Source organism: Anguilla anguilla, chromosome 9 (genome assembly GCF_013347855.1).
Source record: "Anguilla anguilla isolate fAngAng1 chromosome 9, fAngAng1.pri, whole genome shotgun sequence".
NCBI lineage: Eukaryota > Metazoa > Chordata > Actinopteri > Anguilliformes > Anguillidae > Anguilla > Anguilla anguilla.
Genome location: NC_049209.1, coordinates 51,914,224 through 51,930,851, shown reverse-complemented (window position 1 = coordinate 51,930,851; position 16,628 = coordinate 51,914,224). Strand labels below are relative to the sequence as shown.

The 16,628-nt window shown below is 38.2% G+C and overlaps 3 protein-coding genes across 7 annotated transcripts; all 3 read left to right on the top strand.

Annotated features, from left to right (window-relative positions):
* Window positions 1–1,912: 1,912 nt before the first annotated feature.
* LOC118235109 (olfactory receptor 1L4-like) lies at window positions 1,913–4,720 on the top strand. The gene is made up of 2 exons (XM_035432130.1): window positions 1,913–1,945; window positions 2,335–4,720. The coding sequence occupies exon 2, from the start codon at window positions 2,365–2,367 to the stop codon at window positions 3,328–3,330; it is 966 nt and encodes a 321-aa protein (XP_035288021.1). The 5' UTR covers window positions 1,913–1,945; window positions 2,335–2,364; the 3' UTR covers window positions 3,331–4,720.
* A 2,172-nt stretch (window positions 4,721–6,892) lies between these two features.
* LOC118235106 (olfactory receptor 8D1-like) lies at window positions 6,893–9,136 on the top strand. Its single transcript, XM_035432128.1, has 2 exons — window positions 6,893–6,959; window positions 7,332–9,136. Exon 2 carries the CDS (start codon window positions 7,362–7,364, stop codon window positions 8,325–8,327), a length of 966 nt encoding a protein of 321 aa, XP_035288019.1. The 5' UTR covers window positions 6,893–6,959; window positions 7,332–7,361; the 3' UTR covers window positions 8,328–9,136.
* Window positions 7,364–16,590, top strand: LOC118235105 (olfactory receptor 187-like). 5 transcript variants are annotated; one of them, XM_035432126.1, is made up of 2 exons: window positions 7,364–7,422; window positions 10,169–12,391. In XM_035432126.1, the coding sequence occupies exon 2, from the start codon at window positions 10,187–10,189 to the stop codon at window positions 11,150–11,152; it is 966 nt and encodes a 321-aa protein (XP_035288017.1). In that variant the 5' UTR covers window positions 7,364–7,422; window positions 10,169–10,186; the 3' UTR covers window positions 11,153–12,391. The 5 variants fall into 5 exon arrangements, with proteins under 5 accessions (XP_035288017.1, XP_035288015.1, XP_035288016.1 ...); XM_035432124.1 differs by lacking the exons at window positions 7,364–7,422; window positions 10,169–12,391 and adding exons at window positions 9,369–9,790; window positions 13,894–16,590; XM_035432125.1 differs by lacking the exon at window positions 7,364–7,422 and adding an exon at window positions 9,369–9,790.
* Window positions 16,591–16,628: the final 38 nt, after the last annotated feature.

The window sequence follows — 16,628 nt, the reverse complement described above, 5'->3', positions numbered from 1 at the left end:
AAGAAGGAATTCAGGACACGTTTTAAATACGACCACAAACGAACCAGTAAAGCCTTCGGCCCTAGATAGGCCCAGCAGTTTTAATTAACATAACGGGAGAAAAACACGCGAATTGCGGACTGTGATGTTATTTTATAACCTACATAAGTCTCAGTCTTTCATTCAAACTTAAATTAGCTCAAATACACCTCGTTGTGATTGGGAACGCTGGAGAACAGCTGCAAACATGATTTCGTCGATTATTTTTCATAACGTGTTTCATGAGATATATTGACCAGCATATTCTAGATGTTTAGTTCATGCAAATGCACACATATTGTTCGTCATATTTTGGGGGGAAAAAGATGTCTTGGACTGCACAGGACAGTGAGATAAAAATAATAAAAATTAAATGATAAAAATAAGACACAAAATACACAAAATAACTGCATATATTTTTTAATCTGTCATATTCATGCATATTAATGTAACTGATGTGCAATGTTTGCTGATGTACATATTATATTTGAGATATTGTGCATTAAGCAATTTCATAAAGTTGTCTCCTTCTGTGTTGCTTGTTTGCGTTGCCTTTTTATTGCTGAAGAAGAGTAGTTTGAGTATGTGTTTGTACAAAGTAAAATGTCCAGTGTTAATTTACCTCAAACAGTGTTAATTCGACTCATAACAGATACTGTAACATTTGGGCCCACATTCCAGAGCGGGGACCAAATGTAGTCTGTTAAGAGTTCAATTAACACTGTTAGAGTGGAATTAACTATGGACATTTTACTGTGTACGTGTGTGGACACGAGAGCATGTGTGCATGGTGGGTAGGGAAGAGGGGTGCTGAAGGAACTACACAATTTCAGCGCCCCCCCCCCCCCCCCCAATAATATTTGGCAAAGAAATGTAATTCAACAGTTGCAAATTTTGGCGGCTGTCAAGAATGGTTTTCCTGTCACAAATAACAAAAGATTATATGACCATCCCGCACAAACCTATAAAGTTTCTATGGGGTGCTCAATGCTACATACAATTCTATTGTTTTATCATGCATTTTTCCCATATTCAATTAAATATAATTTTTTATATTTTAGAATTTAAGGGGAAAAAATGTTCCTTTTCCTACATTTATCATGTTTAAAACGATAGATGTAAATGTCAAATGTGCTACCCAAACTTATTGATATAAGAGAAATGTTTAATTATTTAGTGGTTGTTAACATTCAACTAAATTCATTCAAATATAGGAGACATTTAGCACATTCAGTGCATAAAACATTTACAAAATATTTCACACATGTACAGTGCTGTTAAAAAGCATCTGCCCCCTTCCTGATTTCCTCTATAATTGGATATTTGTCACACTGAATGGTTTCAGATATTTAGACAAAATGTAATCTTAGACGAAAGGGAAACTGTGAAAGTTAGCGAAAGATCTTACGGTGGGCAGGTCGTAATCCGGATTCTCGCGTGAAAGTTTTATTCGATGTCGTTTTGATGTTGCAGAGATTCTTATATCACAGAGGTTCTCTGCTTTCACTTCAAGCCTGGGAGACATTCAGGACCATGGACAGCAGAAGTATGACCAACAGCCATTGTAACTTCGAACAGAGTCAGGCCTTATGGTCAGATGAGACCAGCCTTCCCAAACCGCAGACTCAAACACAGCACTCAGAGATCTGAGCTATTCTATATTTACTTGAAGAAAAGGGCCATTTAATTGCACCACAAGAGACGCGGTTTGCAAACGCGGCTAATTATGCCGCAGCTTTTGTGTACCACAGAAAGTTAACTAGTTGATCACATAGGCTACGTGAACCCCTAGAGGTCGGGAGATGTACTATCATCCTGCCTGACGTCCCGCACTAGCTATAAAAATATGGGTAGTCCGGATCATTCTTCAGAGTTCATCCTGGACCGTGCACGGTGCACTGGCGTTGCATTTCAACCCTTTCTACAAGTATGTATAGAGTTTTTTGAAAGGAATATGTTTCACATTTGAACACTTGCATTTACCCTTTAAGATTGCATTAAGTTTAACGAAAGACTTTGGCGAAACTTTGAGTGACATTCTTAAGCAAGGGGTATATTTGCCAACGTCTTTTATTTCGAAACTATTTTTTTCCGATTGTGTTCAGTGGTTTCCAAAACATGTGACATGCAGCAAAGCAAACAAAATAATATTATGTCGCCCAACCGTAGTGTGAAATTGCTGTTGAGTTGAACGTTCCGCTAAGTTTGTCATTTTAAATATGTGAATTTTTTGAGTATTTTAGATGAAGACGAACTTGACGTCAACTGTCATTTGCTTGTTTTTTTTCTTTTAATTTTTTAATATATGTACTTCAGATTGAAAAACAGAAGTCAAGCCGGCAGTCAATGGAGACAAAAACACAAGACCTGAGCAACTTCACACGCCCAGCCGGATTCTACATCAGAGGTTTCTACGCACTAAAACATGGAGAATACTACTTCATGTTTCTGGCGGTTATTTACGTCCTGACACTTGTGTCAAATGCAATGTTGATGGTGGTCATATGGTTCGCAGAAAACCTCCACACCCCAAAGTACATGGCCGTGTTCAGCCTGGCAGTGGTGGACGTTAGTTTCAGCACCGCTCTGATTCCTAAAGCTGTCCATATGTATGTCTTTGGTTCAAAATTTGTGTACTACGACCCTTGCTTGGCACAAATGTTCTTCGTCCATTATTTCTCATCGATGGAATCGTTTGCTCTCTGCGTTTTGGCCTACGACAGGCTCATCGCCATTTGTTTCCCATTACGAAGCAATGTTTTAAATACCAACTGTAAAATGATGCTGGTTATCATTGTGTCGTGGTCAATACCGTTTATCATAGTCGTGGCGATGGTTGCCTTGATTCCCCCACTGGCGTACTGTAAATCGACGATTGTCAACAGCTTCTTCTGTGATCACGGCCCAGTCTTTAAGATCGCTTGCGGTGATTATTCTAAGAACTGGTTTATGGCCGCTCTTACCACGGTAGGCTTGTACTTTGTTCCTTTTGGCTTCATAGCTGTGACATACCTGTTTATTATGCACGCCATTTTGAACATTAAATCGTCGGAGGGTAGATGGAAAGCGTTTAAAACGTGTTCTTCGCATTTAATTTTGGTTGCTATATTTTTCGTACCTTATCTCGTAACTTACATCGTGGCTTGGGTTAATGTGAACATTGATACGGACACCAGAATTCTCAACACGTCTTTGTCCGGTTCTATCCCACCACTTTTAAACCCAATTATCTACTCTCTGAAAACCGAGGAGATATTGGAGCAAATTAAAAAGTACCTGAGAAATCTGAAAAGAACTTCTCCTAGCAGTTGATGTATTAGGCGAGCTCTTGATTTAAGAATCGTATGCCTACTGGATGTAGGCTACCAGTCACTGTATGGTCATTTTCTGTTTTGTATTTGAAGGAACAGTGCAGTAGTTTTCAAACTCACTCCCTGCATATTCTGGTTTTCGTTTCAACCACAATTGCAATCCCAGAACTTTACTAAATTGTTATTGGTTACTAAGAAGACACATTACATGTTTTGAGAGATTATATATCCTCTGAAGCCAAGACATGCAAGACATATAGTGATACATACCATAAAGAATAAAAATCCCACGTTCACATTGCGTTATGTTGTAAACAATTGCGTAAAAAGAGGGGGATATATTAACTGATCAAATTTAAGACTAGGGCGAATCAATAGGCTCTTTGACACTGATGCCAACCAGTTGGCAGATAATGAAGAATTCAACCATTTATGAAACGAATAAAACACATGCGATCAACGGCCGTAATTAAGCAAGAGATTGGCAGTAGTAAAAACCAGCATACACAAGGGTCCCCAGGGCCGAGAAAGAGAACGACTGGAATAGCGCAATAGTTACATGTATCGTTTTCATGACGTGATATATTATTTAATGGATTGTTAGTCATAAATATAAGCCTCAAATGTGTTTTTCATTTTATGTCCGTTTAGTCACAAAAATAATCAAATTAATATTTGTGTGGTTAGATTAAATCATTATATGAACATCCTGTGAGAAATATAACGGCCGCGAAAGTAGATAAATTAAAAAAAATAAAATATAAAGGGTGATTCAACTTATTTATTTATTTATTTGTTTGTTTATTTATTTATTTATTTTAACAAGAAGGAATCCAGGAGACTTTTAAAATTGGACTACAAACGAACCAGTAAAGCTTTCGGCCCTGGATCGGCCCAGCAGTTGAAATTAACATAACGGGAGAGAAAACGCGAATTTCGGTCTGTAATGTTATTTTATGACGTACAAAAGTCTCAGTCTTTCATTCAAACTAATATTAGCTCAAATACACCTGGGTGTGATTGGGAACGCTGGAGACCCGCTGAAAACATGATTTTGTCGATTATTTTTCAAAAGGTGTTTCATGAGATATATTGACCAGCATATTCTAGATGTTTAGTTCATGCAAATGCACACATATTGTTTGTCATATTTTGGGGGGGGGGGGAAAGATGTCTTGGACTGCACAGGACAGTGAGATCAAAATAATAAAAATTAAATGATAAAAATAAGACACAAAATACACAAAATAACTGCAGATATTTTTTAATCTGTCATATCCATGCATATTAATGTAACTGATGTGCAATGTTTGTTGATGTACATATTATATTTGAGATATTGTGCATTAAGCAATTTCATAAAGTTATCTCCTTCTGTTTTGCTTGTTTGTGTTGCCTTTTTATCGCTGAAGAAGAGTAGTTTGAGTATGTGTTTGTACAAAGTAAAATGTCCAGTGCTAATTTATCTCAAACAGTGTTAATTCGACTCATAACAGATATTGTAACATTTGGTCGCACATTCCAGAGCGGGGACCAAATGTAGTCTGTGAAGAGTTCAATTAACACTGTTAGAGTGGAATTAACTATGGACATTTTACTGTGTACGTGTGTGGACACGAGAGCATGTGTGCATGGTGGGTAGGGAAGAGGGGTGCTGAAGGAACTACACAATTTCAGCGCCCCCCCCCCCCCCCCCCCCCCCCCAAATAATATTTGGCAAAGAAATGTAATTCAACAGTTGCAAATTTTGGCGGCTGTCAAGAATGGTTTTCCTGTCACAAATAACAAAAGATTATATGAACATCCCGCACAAACCTATAAAGTTTCTATGGGGTGCTCAATGCTACATACAATTCTATTGTTTTATCATGCATTTTTCCCATATTCAATTAAAATATAATTTTTTATATTTTAGAATTTAAGGGGAAAAAATGTTCCTTTTCCTATATTTATCATGTTTGAAATGATAGATGTAAATGTCAAATGTGCTATCCAAAATTATTGATAAAATTTAAATGTTTTATTATTTAGTGGTTTTTAACATTCAACTAAATTCATTCAAATATAGGACACATTTAGCAGATTTAGTGCATAAAACATACAAAACATTTACAAAATATTTCACACATGTACAGTGCTGTTAAAAAGCATTTGCCCCCTTCCTGATTTCCTCTATAATTGCATATTTGTCACACTGAATGGTTTCAGATATTTAGACAAAATTTAATCTTAGACGAAAGGGAAACTGTGTAAACACAAAAATATGAAAGCTTTACAACGCCATTTTAAGGCTCTGGGACTCCACCAAACCACAGTGAGAGCCATTATCACCAAGTAGTGCATATATGGAACATGTGGAAATATACCACTAAAGCAAACAATGATTGATTCAGGGCGAAAAAGTGGAATGTTCTTGAAAGGCCAAATCAATTACCCATCCTGAATCCAATTGAACGTGCATTTTATTTACTAAAGACAAGACTGTAGGCACCCCAGAAACAAACAGGAAATGAAGATGGCTGCAGCACAGGCCTGGCAGAGCATCACCAGAGAAAATACTCAGCATCTGGTGATGTCGGTGGGATGCAGACTTCAGGCAGCCACCGAATGCAAGCTGTAGTAGACATCGAGTCGTTAATCACTAGTCCTATCTTTTTATTCAGTTGGACTACCCGACGTGCATGCGGCGGATGGTATGGTATATACTGCGTCGGAATGCACCGGAGTGCGGGCTGCGCCGCATTTGTCGCCGAATACGTCATTACCGTTAGGTCAGGCTACCATCTTGCGGTTAGAATTACAATGACAGGATTGCCCTTGATTTAGCTTCGTCGTATGCACTATGCACTGGGCGAAATATGGTTTAGCAGTTATCATTGTTTCTCTGTTCAGTGTGACAGCTATTGAAATGCAGACTAGCCATTGGATACGTTAAGTTGAAGGTGCAGTGTTTTAAATGGTGTGTGTACACAGCCAAAGCAGTTGCCCCTTTAATACAACACTGTAAAGGACCAAAGGATGCACAGGATCGTTTATTTATTTATTTATTTGCATTTCTAAATAAAACAGGAGCTTTGGCATACAACTGTAAAAGTTAAGGAAAGTGCTTACGGTGGGCAGGTCGTAATCCGGATTCTCGCGTGAAAGTTTTATTCGATGTCGTTTTGATGTTGCAGAGATTCTTACATCACAGAGGTTCTCTGCTTTCACTTCGAGCCTGGGAGACATTCAGGACCATGGACAGCAGAAGTATGACCAACAGCCATTGTAACTTCGAACAAAGCCAGGCCTTATGGTCAGATGAGACCAGCCTTCTCAAACCGCAGACTCAAACACAGCACTCAGAGATCTGAGCTATTCTATATTTCCTTGAAGAAAAGGGCCATTTAATTGCACCACAAGAGACGCGGTTTGCAAACGCGACTAATTATGCCGCAGCTTTTGTGTACCAGAGAAAGTTAACTAGTTGATCACATAGGCTACGTGAACCCCTAGAGGTCGGGAAATGTACTATCCTCCTTCCTGACGTATCGCACTAGCTATGATAATATGGGTAGCCCAGATCATTCTTCAGAGTTCACCCTGGATCGTGCACGGTGGAGTGGCGTTGCATTTCACTCCTTCCTACAAGTATGTATAGTTTTATTTGGACTCTTGCATTTACCATTTAAGATTGCATTAAGTTTAACTATTTGATCTGATTAAACGTTGAGCGACATCCTCAAGCAAGGGGTCTATTGGCCAACGTTTAATATTTAGAAACTTTTTTTTTTGGTTGTTTTCAGTGACTTACAAAACATGTGACATGAAACAAAAGCAAACAAAATAATATTATTAATAACCCAAGTGTCGCTCAAAAGTATTTTCGCTATTAAGATGAACGTCCCGCTAAGTTTTTTATTGAATATGTGAAATTTTATGAGTATTTTTTATAAAGACGAACTTGACGTCAACTGTCATTTGTCTGTTTTTTCTTTTAATTTTTGATTATATGTACTTCAGATTGAAAAACAGAAGTCAAGCCGGTTGTCAATGGAGACAACAACACAAGACCTGAGCAACTTCACCCGCCCCGTCGGATTCTACATCAGAGGTTTCTACGCGCTAAAACATGGAGAATACTACTTCATGTTTCTGGCGGTTATTTACGTCCTGACACTTGTGTCAAATGCAATCTTGATGTTGGTCATATGGTTCGCAGAAAACCTCCACACCCCAAAGTACATGGCCGTGTTCAGCCTGGCAGTGGTGGACGTTAGTTTCAGCACCGCTCTGATTCCTAAAGCTGTCCATATGTATGTCTTTGGTTCAAAATTTGTGTACTACGACCCTTGCTTGACACAAATATTCTTCGTCCATTATTTCGCATCAATGGAATCGTTTGCTCTCTGCGTTTTGGCCTACGACAGGCTCATCGCCATTTGTTTCCCATTACGAAGCAATGTTTTAAATACCAACTGTAAAATGATGCTGGTTATTATTGTGTCGTGGTCAATACCGCTTATCATAGTCGTGGTGATGGTTGCCTTGATACCCCCTCTGGCGTACTGTAAATCGACGATTGTCAACAGCTTCTTCTGTGATCACGGCCCAGTCTTTAAGATCGCTTGCGGTAATTATTCTAAGAACTGGTTTATGGCCAGTTTTTACACGGTAGCCTTGTACTTTGTTCCTTTTGGCTTCATAGCTGTGACATACTTGTTTATTATGTATGCCATTTTGAACATTAAATCGTCGGAGGGTAGATGGAAAGCGTTTAAAACGTGTTCTTCGCATTTAATTTTGGTTGCTATATTTTTCGTACCTTTTCTCGTTACTTACATCGTGGCTTGGGTTAATGTGAATATTGATACGGACACCAGAATTCTCAACACGTCTTTGTCCGGTTCTATCCCACCACTTTTAAACCCAATTATATACTCTCTAAAAACCGAGGAGATATTGGAGCAAATTAAAAAGTACCTGAGAAATCTGAAAAGAACCTCTCCTAGCAGTTGATGTATTAAGCGAGCTCTTGGTTTTAGAATCGTAGGCCTACAGGATGTAGGTTACCAGTCACTGTATGGTAATTTGCTATTTTATATTTGAAGTAACAGTGCAATAGTTTTCAAAGTCAATCCTGGTATATGCTGGTTTTCGTTTCAACCACAATTGCAATCCTCGAAGTTTAAGAAATTGTTATTGTTTTTTAAGACACTTTTCATGTTTTGAGAGATTATATATCATCTGAAGCCACGCTATGTAAGAAATAATTATGCAGATCATAAAGAATAAAAGTCCCATATTCTCATTGTGTTATGTTGTAAACAATTACGTGAAAAGAGGGGAACATTTTAACTGATCAAATTAAAGACTGAGACAAATCAATAAGCTCTTTGACATTGATGCTAACCGGTTGGCAGATAATGAAGAATTCAACCATTTATGAAACGAATAAAACAAATGCGTTCAACGACCGTAATTAAGCAAGAGATTGGCAGTAGGTAAAACTAGCATACACAAAGGTCCCCAGGGCCGAAATAGAGAAGGACTGGAATTGTGCAATAGTTACATGTATCGTTTCCCAAAAGTGAAACATTATTTAACGGATTTTTTGTCAGAAATATAAGCCACAAATGTATTTTCATTTTTTGTCCGTTTAGTCACAAAAATAATCAAATTAATATGTGTGTGGTTCGATTAAATTATTAGTTGAACATACTGTAAGAAATATAACGGCCAAGAAAATAGGTGAATCACCCTTTATTTTGTTTATTTGTTTGCCAAGAAGGAATCCAGGAGACTTTTAAAATTTTATTTAAAGATGCAGTGTTTCAATAGCTGTGCATACACATCCAAAGTAGTTACCCTTTTGATACACCTCTGTAAAGGGGCACAAAAGCCACAGGGTTTGTTTATTTATTTATTTATTTATTTATTTATTTATTAGCATTTCTAATCAAAGGATGAGCTTTTGTATATAACTGTAAAAGTTAAGGATATCCGGATTCACACGTGAAAGTTTTATTCGATTCTTATATCACAGAGGTTATCTGCTTCCACTTGAATCCTGGGAGACATTCAGGCCCATGGACAGCAGAAGTATGGCCAACAGCCATTGCAACTTCGAAAAGAACCAGGCCTTATGGTCAGATGAGACCAGTCCTCCAAACCGCAGACTTAAACACAGCACTCAGAGATGTGAGCTATCCTATATTTCTTGGAAGAAAATGGCCATTTAATTGCACCACAGGAGACGCGGTTTGCAAACGCGCCTAATTATGCCGCAGCTTTTGTGTACCAGAGAAAGTTAACTAGTTGATCACATAGGCTACGTGAACCCCTAGAGGACGTTAAATGTACTACCATCCTGCCTGACGTCCCGCACCAGCTATAAAAATATGGGTAGTCCGGATCATTCTTCAGAGTTCATCCTGGACCGTGCACGGTGCACCGGCGTTGCATTTCACCCCTTCCTACAAGTATGTATAGAGATTTCTTGAAAGGAATATGTTTCACATTTGGACACTTGCATTTACCCTTTAAGATGGCATTAAATTTAACAAGTAAGGGGCCTATTGGCCAACATTTTTTTTATTTAGAAACTTTTTTTATCGATTGTTTTCAGTGACTTACAAAACATGTGACATGAAACAAACGCAAACAAAATAATATTATTAATAACCCAAGTGTCGCTTAAAAGTATTTTGAAATTGCTGTTAAGTTGAACGTCCCGCTAAGTTTATAGTTTTGAATATATTAAATTTTAATGAGTATTTTTGATAAAGACGAACTTGACGTCAACTGTCATTTGTATGTTTTCTTCTTTAAATATTTTCTTGTATGTACTTCAAAAACAGAAGTCAAGACGGCTGTCAATGGAGACAACAACACAAGACCTGAGCAACTTCACCCGCCCCGTCGGATTCTACATCAGAGGTTTCTACGCGCTAAAAAATGGAGAATACTACTTCATGTTTCTGGCGGTTATTTACGTCCTGACACTTGTGTCAAATGCAATCTTGATGTTGGTCATATGGTTCACAGAAAACCTCCACACTCCAAAGTACATGGCCGTGTTCAGCCTGGCAGTGGTGGACGTTAGTTACAGCTCCGCTCTGATTCCTCAAGCTGTCAACATGTATGTCTTTGGTTCAAAATTTGTGTATTACGACCCTTGCTTGGCACAAATGTTCTTCGTCGATTATTTCTCATCGATGGAATCGTTTGCTCTCTGCGTTTTGGCCTACGACAGGCTCATCGCCATTTGTTTCCCATTACGAAGCAATGTTTTAAATACCAACTGTAAAATGATGCTGGTTATTACTGTGTCGTGGTCAATACCGCTTATCATAGACGTGGTGATGGTTGCCTTGATTCCCCCTCTGGCGTACTGTAAATCGACGATTGTCAACAGCTTCTTCTGTGATCACGGCCCAGTCTTTAAGATCGCTTGCGGTGATTATTCTAAGAACTGGTTTATGGCCGCTCTTTCCACGGTAGCCTTGTACTTTGTTCCTTTTGGCTTCATAGCTGTGACATACCTGTTTATTATGTACGCCATTTTGAACATTAAATCGTCGGAGGGTAGATGGAAAGCGTTTCAAACGTGTTCTTCGCATTTAATTTTGGTTGCTATATTTTTCGTACCTAATTTCGTTACTTACATCGTGGCTTGGGCTAATGTGAACATTGATACGGACACCAGAATTCTCAACACGTCTTTGTCCGGTTCTATCCCACCACTTTTAAACCCACTTATCTACTCTCTAAAAACCGAGGAGATATTGGAGCAAATTAAAAAGTACCTGAGAAATCTGAAAAAAAACTCTCCTAGCAGTTGATGTATTAAGCGAGCTCTTGGTTTAAGAATCGTAGGTCTACTGGATGTAGGCTACCAGTCACTGTATGGTAATTTGCTATTTTATATTTGAAGTAACAGTGCAATAGTTTTCAAAGTCAATCCTGATATATGCTGGTTTTCGTTTCAACCACAATTGCAATCCCAAAATTTTAAGAAATTGTTATTGTTTCTTAAGACACTTTTCATGTTTTGAGAGATTATATATCCTCTGAAGCCACGCTATGTAAGAAATAGTGATGCATACCATAAAGAATAAAAGTCCCACATTCTCATTGTGTTGTGTTGTAAACAGTTGCGTAAAAAGAGGGCGGAATTTTAACTGATCAAATTAAAGACTGAGACAAATCAATAGGCTCTTTGACATTGATTCTAACCAGTTGGCAGATAATGAAGAATTCAACCATTTATGAAACGAATAAAACACATGCGTTCAACGGCCGTAATTAAGCAAGAGATTGGCAGTAAGTAAAACTAGCATACACAAGGGTCCCCAGGGGCGAAAGAGAGAACGACTGGAATTGCGCAATAGTTACATGTATCGTTTTCCAAAAGTGAAACATTATTTAACGGATTTTTTGTCAGAAATATAAGCCTCAAATGTATTTTCATTTTTTGTCCGATTAGTCACAAAAATAATCAAATTAATATTTGTGTGGTTAGATTAAATTATTAGTTGAACATACTGTAAGAAATATAACGGCTAAGAAAATAGGTGAATCACCCTTTATTTTGTTTATTTGTTTGCCAAGAAGGAATCCAGGAGACTTTTAAAAGTGAACTAGAAACGAACCAGTAAATCTTTCGGCCCTAGATGGGCTCAGCAGTTATAATTAACATAACGGAAGAAGAACACGCGAATTGCGGACTGTGATGTTATTTTATGACCTACATAAGTCTCAGTCTTTCATTCAAACTTTAATTAGCTCAAATACACCTGGGTGTGATTGGGAACGCTGGAGTCCCGCTGCAAACATGATTTCGTCGATTATTTTTCAGAACGTGTTTCATGAGATATATGGACCAGAAATTTCTTGATGTTTAGTTCATGCAAATGCACACATATTGTTCGTCATATTTTGGGGTGGGAAAAGATGTCTTGGACTGCACAGGACAGTGAGATAAAAATTATAAAAATTAAATGATAAAAATAAGACACAAAATACACAAAATAACTGCATATATTTTTAATCTGTCATATTCATGTACAATAATATAACTGATGTGCAATGTTTGTTGATATACATATTAAATTTGAGATGTTGTGCTTTAAGCAATTTCATAAAGTTATTTCCTTCTGTGTTGCTGTTTTGTGTTGCCTTTTTATTGCTGAAGAAGAGTAGTTTGAGTATGTGTTTGTACATAGTAAAATGTCCAGAGTTAATTTAACTCAAACAGTGTATGTGGCATCGGAATGCACGGGAGTGCGGACTGCGCCGCATTTTTCGCCGATTACGTCATTACCGTGAGGTCAGTCTACCATCCAGCGGTTGGAATTACAACGGCAGGATTGCCCTTGATTTAGGTTCGTCGTTTACACTATGCACCCGGCGAAATATCGTTCAGCAGTTATCATTGTTTCTCTGTTCAGTGTGTACATTCACTCAAAAATACATTCTGACAGCTAGTGAAATGCAGACAAGTCATTGGAGACTTTTATTTGAAGATGTAGTGTTTCAATAGCTGTGCATACACATCCAAAGTAGTTGCCCTTTTAATACACCACTGTAAAGGGACAAAAAAGCCACAGGGTTCTTTTATTTATTTATTTATTTATTTATTTATTTATTAGCATTTCTAATCAAAGGAGGAGCTTTTGTATACAACTGTAAAAGTTATCCGGATTCTCACGTGAATGTTTTATTCGATTCTTATATCACAGAGGTTATCTGCTTCCACTTGAATCCTGGGAGACATTCAGGACCATGGACAGCAGAAGTAAGGCCAACAGCCATTGCAACTTCGAAAAGAACCAGGCCTTATGGTCAGATGAGACCAGTCCTCCAAACCGCAGACTTAAACACAGCACTCAGAGATCTGAGCTATTCTATATTTCCTTGAAGAAAAGGGCCATTTAATTGCACCACAGGAGACGCGGTTTGCAAACGCGGCTAATTATGCCGCAGCTTTTGTGTACCAGAGAAAGTTAACTAGTTGATCACATAGGCTACGTGAACCCCTAGAGGACGTTAGATGTACTATCATCCTGCCTGACGTCCCGCACAAGCTATAAAAATATGGGTAGTCCGGATCATTCTTCAGAGTTCATCCTGGACCGTGCACGGTGCACTGGCGTTGCATTTCAACCCTTCCTACAAGTATGTATAGAATTTTTTGAAAGCAATATGTTTCACATTTGGACACTTGCATTTACCCTTTAAGATTGCATTAAGTTAAACTAAAGACTTTGGTGAAACTTTGAGTGACATTCTTAAGCAAGGGGTATATTTGCCAATGTTCTTTATTTTGAAACTATTATTTTCCGATTGTGTTCAGTGGCTTCCAAAACATGTGACATGAAACAAACGCAAACAAAATAATATTATTAATAACCCAAGTGTCGCTTAAAAGTATTTTGAAATTGCTGTTAATTTGAACGTCTCGCTAAGTTTGTAGTTTTTAATATACTAAATATTTCATAGAGTATTTTTGATAAAGACGAACTTGACGTCAACTGTCATTTGTCTGCATTCATCTTTTAATTTTTTCTTGTATGTACTTCAGATTGAAAAACAGAAGTCAAGCCGGTTGTCAATGGAGACAACAACACAAGACCTGAGCAACTTCACCCGCCCCGTCGGATTCTACATCAGAGGTTTCTACGCACTAAAACATGGAGAATACTACTTCATGTTTCTGGCGGTTATTTACGTCCTGACACTTGTGTCAAATGCAATCTTGATGTTGGTCATATGGTTCGCAGAAAACCTCCACACCCCAAAATACATGGCCGTGTTCAGCCTGGCAGTGGTGGACGTTAGTTTCAGCTCCGCTCTGATTCCTCAAGCTGTTCACATGTATGTCTTTGGTTCAAAATTTGTGTACTACGACCCTTGCTTGGCACAAATGTTCTTCGTCGATTATTTCGCATCGATGGAATCGTTTGCTCTCTGCGTTTTGGCCTACGACAGGCTCATCGCCATCTGTTTCCCATTACGAAGCAATGTTTTAAATACCAACTGTAAAATGATGCTGGTTATTACTGTGTCGTGGTCAATACCGCTTATCATAGACGTGGTGATGGTTGCCTTGATTCCCCCTCTGGCGTACTGTAAATCGACGATTGTCAACAGCTTCTTCTGTGATCACGGCCCAGTCTTTAAGATCGCTTGCGGTGATTATTCTAAGAACTGGTTTATGGCCGCTTTGACCACTATAGCCTTGTACTTTGTTCCTTTTGGCTTCATAGCTGTGACATACCTGTTTATTATTTACGCCATTTTGAACATTAAATCGTCGGAGGGTAGATGGAAAGCGTTTCAAACGTGTTCAACGCATTTAATTTTGGTTGCTATATTTTTCGTACCTTTTTTCGTTACTTACATCGTGGCTTGGGCTAATGTGAACATTGATACGGACACCAGAATTCTCAACACGTCTTTGTCCGGTTCTATCCCACCACTTTTAAACCCAATTATCTACTCTCTAAAAACCGAGGAGATATTGGAGCAAATTAAAAAGTACCTGAGAAATCTGAAAAAAAAACTCTTCTAGCAGTTGAGATATTAGGCGAGCTCTTTATTTAAGAACCGTAGGCCTACTGGATGTAGGCTACCAGTCACTTTTTGGTTATTTGTTGTTTTGTATTTGAAGGAACAGTGCAGTAGTTTTCAAACCCACTCCCTGTGTATGCTGGTTTTCGTTTCAACCACAATTGCAATCCCAGAATTTTAAGAAATTGTTATTGTTTCTTAAGACACTTTTCATGTTTTGAGAGATTATATATCCTCTGAAGCCACGCTATGTAAGAAATAATGATGCATACCATAAAGAATAAAAGTCCCACATTCTCATTGTGTTATGTTGTAAACAATTGCGTAAAAAGAGGGCGGTATTTTGACTGATCAAATTAAAGACTGAGGCAAATCAATAGTCTCTTTAACACTCATGCCAACCAGTTGCCAGATAATGAAGAATTCAACCATTTATGAAACGAATAAAACACATGCGTTCAACTGCCGCAATTAAGCAAGAGATCGGCAATAGCAAAAGCCAGCATACACAAGGGTCCTCAGAACCGAGATTGAGAACGACTAGTGCAATTGTGCATAGTTACATGTATCGTTTTCCTCAAGTGACACATTATTTAATGGATTTTTAGTCATAAATATAAGCCTCAAATGTGTTTTTATTTCATCGTTTAGTCACAAAATGAATCAAATAAATATTTGTGTGGTTAGATTAAATTATTAGATGAACATCCTGTAAGAAATATAACGGCCATGAAAATAGGTGAATCACCCTTTTTAATTTTTTTTTTTTTTTACCAAGAAGGAATCCAGGACACATTTTAAATAGGACTACAAACAAACCAGCAAAGGTTTTAGGCCCAGCAATTATAATTAGGCAGATGCTATTAGCACCCTGGTGTCAGTAGCCAACAATGCTATTTGCACCCGGGGTGGAATATAGCCAATGTGGATATTTACACCCGGGTGTATATAGCATGGCAGAGACAAGCACCCAGGTGTCCATAGCCAACAATGCTATTTGCACCAGGGCACACATTAGATACTGTATGTGCGTATGCACTCTATGTATATTTTAGAAACAGCATCAGAGTCCTGATCTGCTGTACCGCGTAAAGGACAAAGGTGAGGGGGTTTTTCCATAAGGCCGGACCAAGTCTGACAGTCTCTGCCACCCAGTAGCGGGCATCAGGGACCGCCACATGGACTCACATTAACTCCGATCCCGAGTCGTAGCGTGTTGTGCTTCAGAACCGGGACTTACAAACTTGTTAACACAACATGTAAGTGGCTAGAGCCACAGCTTGTTGGGCTTTGTGGAAACGGGGGGCGGGGGGTGAGGGGGCCGGGTGTAAATAGCCGAATAACTGCCGTGTGACTATTCTCACCCGGGTACAAATAGACATTCTGTTATAATTAACATAACGGGAGAGGGGAAACACGCGAATTGCGGGCTGTGATGTTATTTTATGACCTATAAAAGTCTCAGTCTTTCATTCAAACTTAAATTAGCTCAAATACACCTGGTTGTGATTGGGAACACTGGAGACCCGCTGCAAATATGATTATTTTTCAAAACGTGTTTCATGAGATATATTGACTAACGTGTTGTAGATGTTTCGTTCAGGCAAATGTAATGATGTCTTGGAGTGCACAGGACAGTGAGATAAAAATTAGAAAAATTAAATGATAAAAATAAAACAGATCAAAATAAAAAAATAAAATACACAAAAGTAACTGCATATATTTTTAATGTCATATTCATGCACA

Coding starts and splice junctions, on each gene's coding strand:
- LOC118235109 (XM_035432130.1), top strand. CDS start 2,365: ATGGAGACAAAAACACAAGACCTGAGCAACTTCACACGCCCAGCCGGA.
- LOC118235106 (XM_035432128.1), top strand. CDS start 7,362: ATGGAGACAACAACACAAGACCTGAGCAACTTCACCCGCCCCGTCGGA.
- LOC118235105 (XM_035432124.1), top strand. CDS start 9,710: ATGGGTAGTCCGGATCATTCTTCAGAGTTCATCCTGGACCGTGCACGG. Junction 9,791..13,893: donor CATTTCACCCCTTCCTACAA/GTATGTATAGAG, acceptor TATGTACTTCAG/ATTGAAAAACAGAAGTCAAG.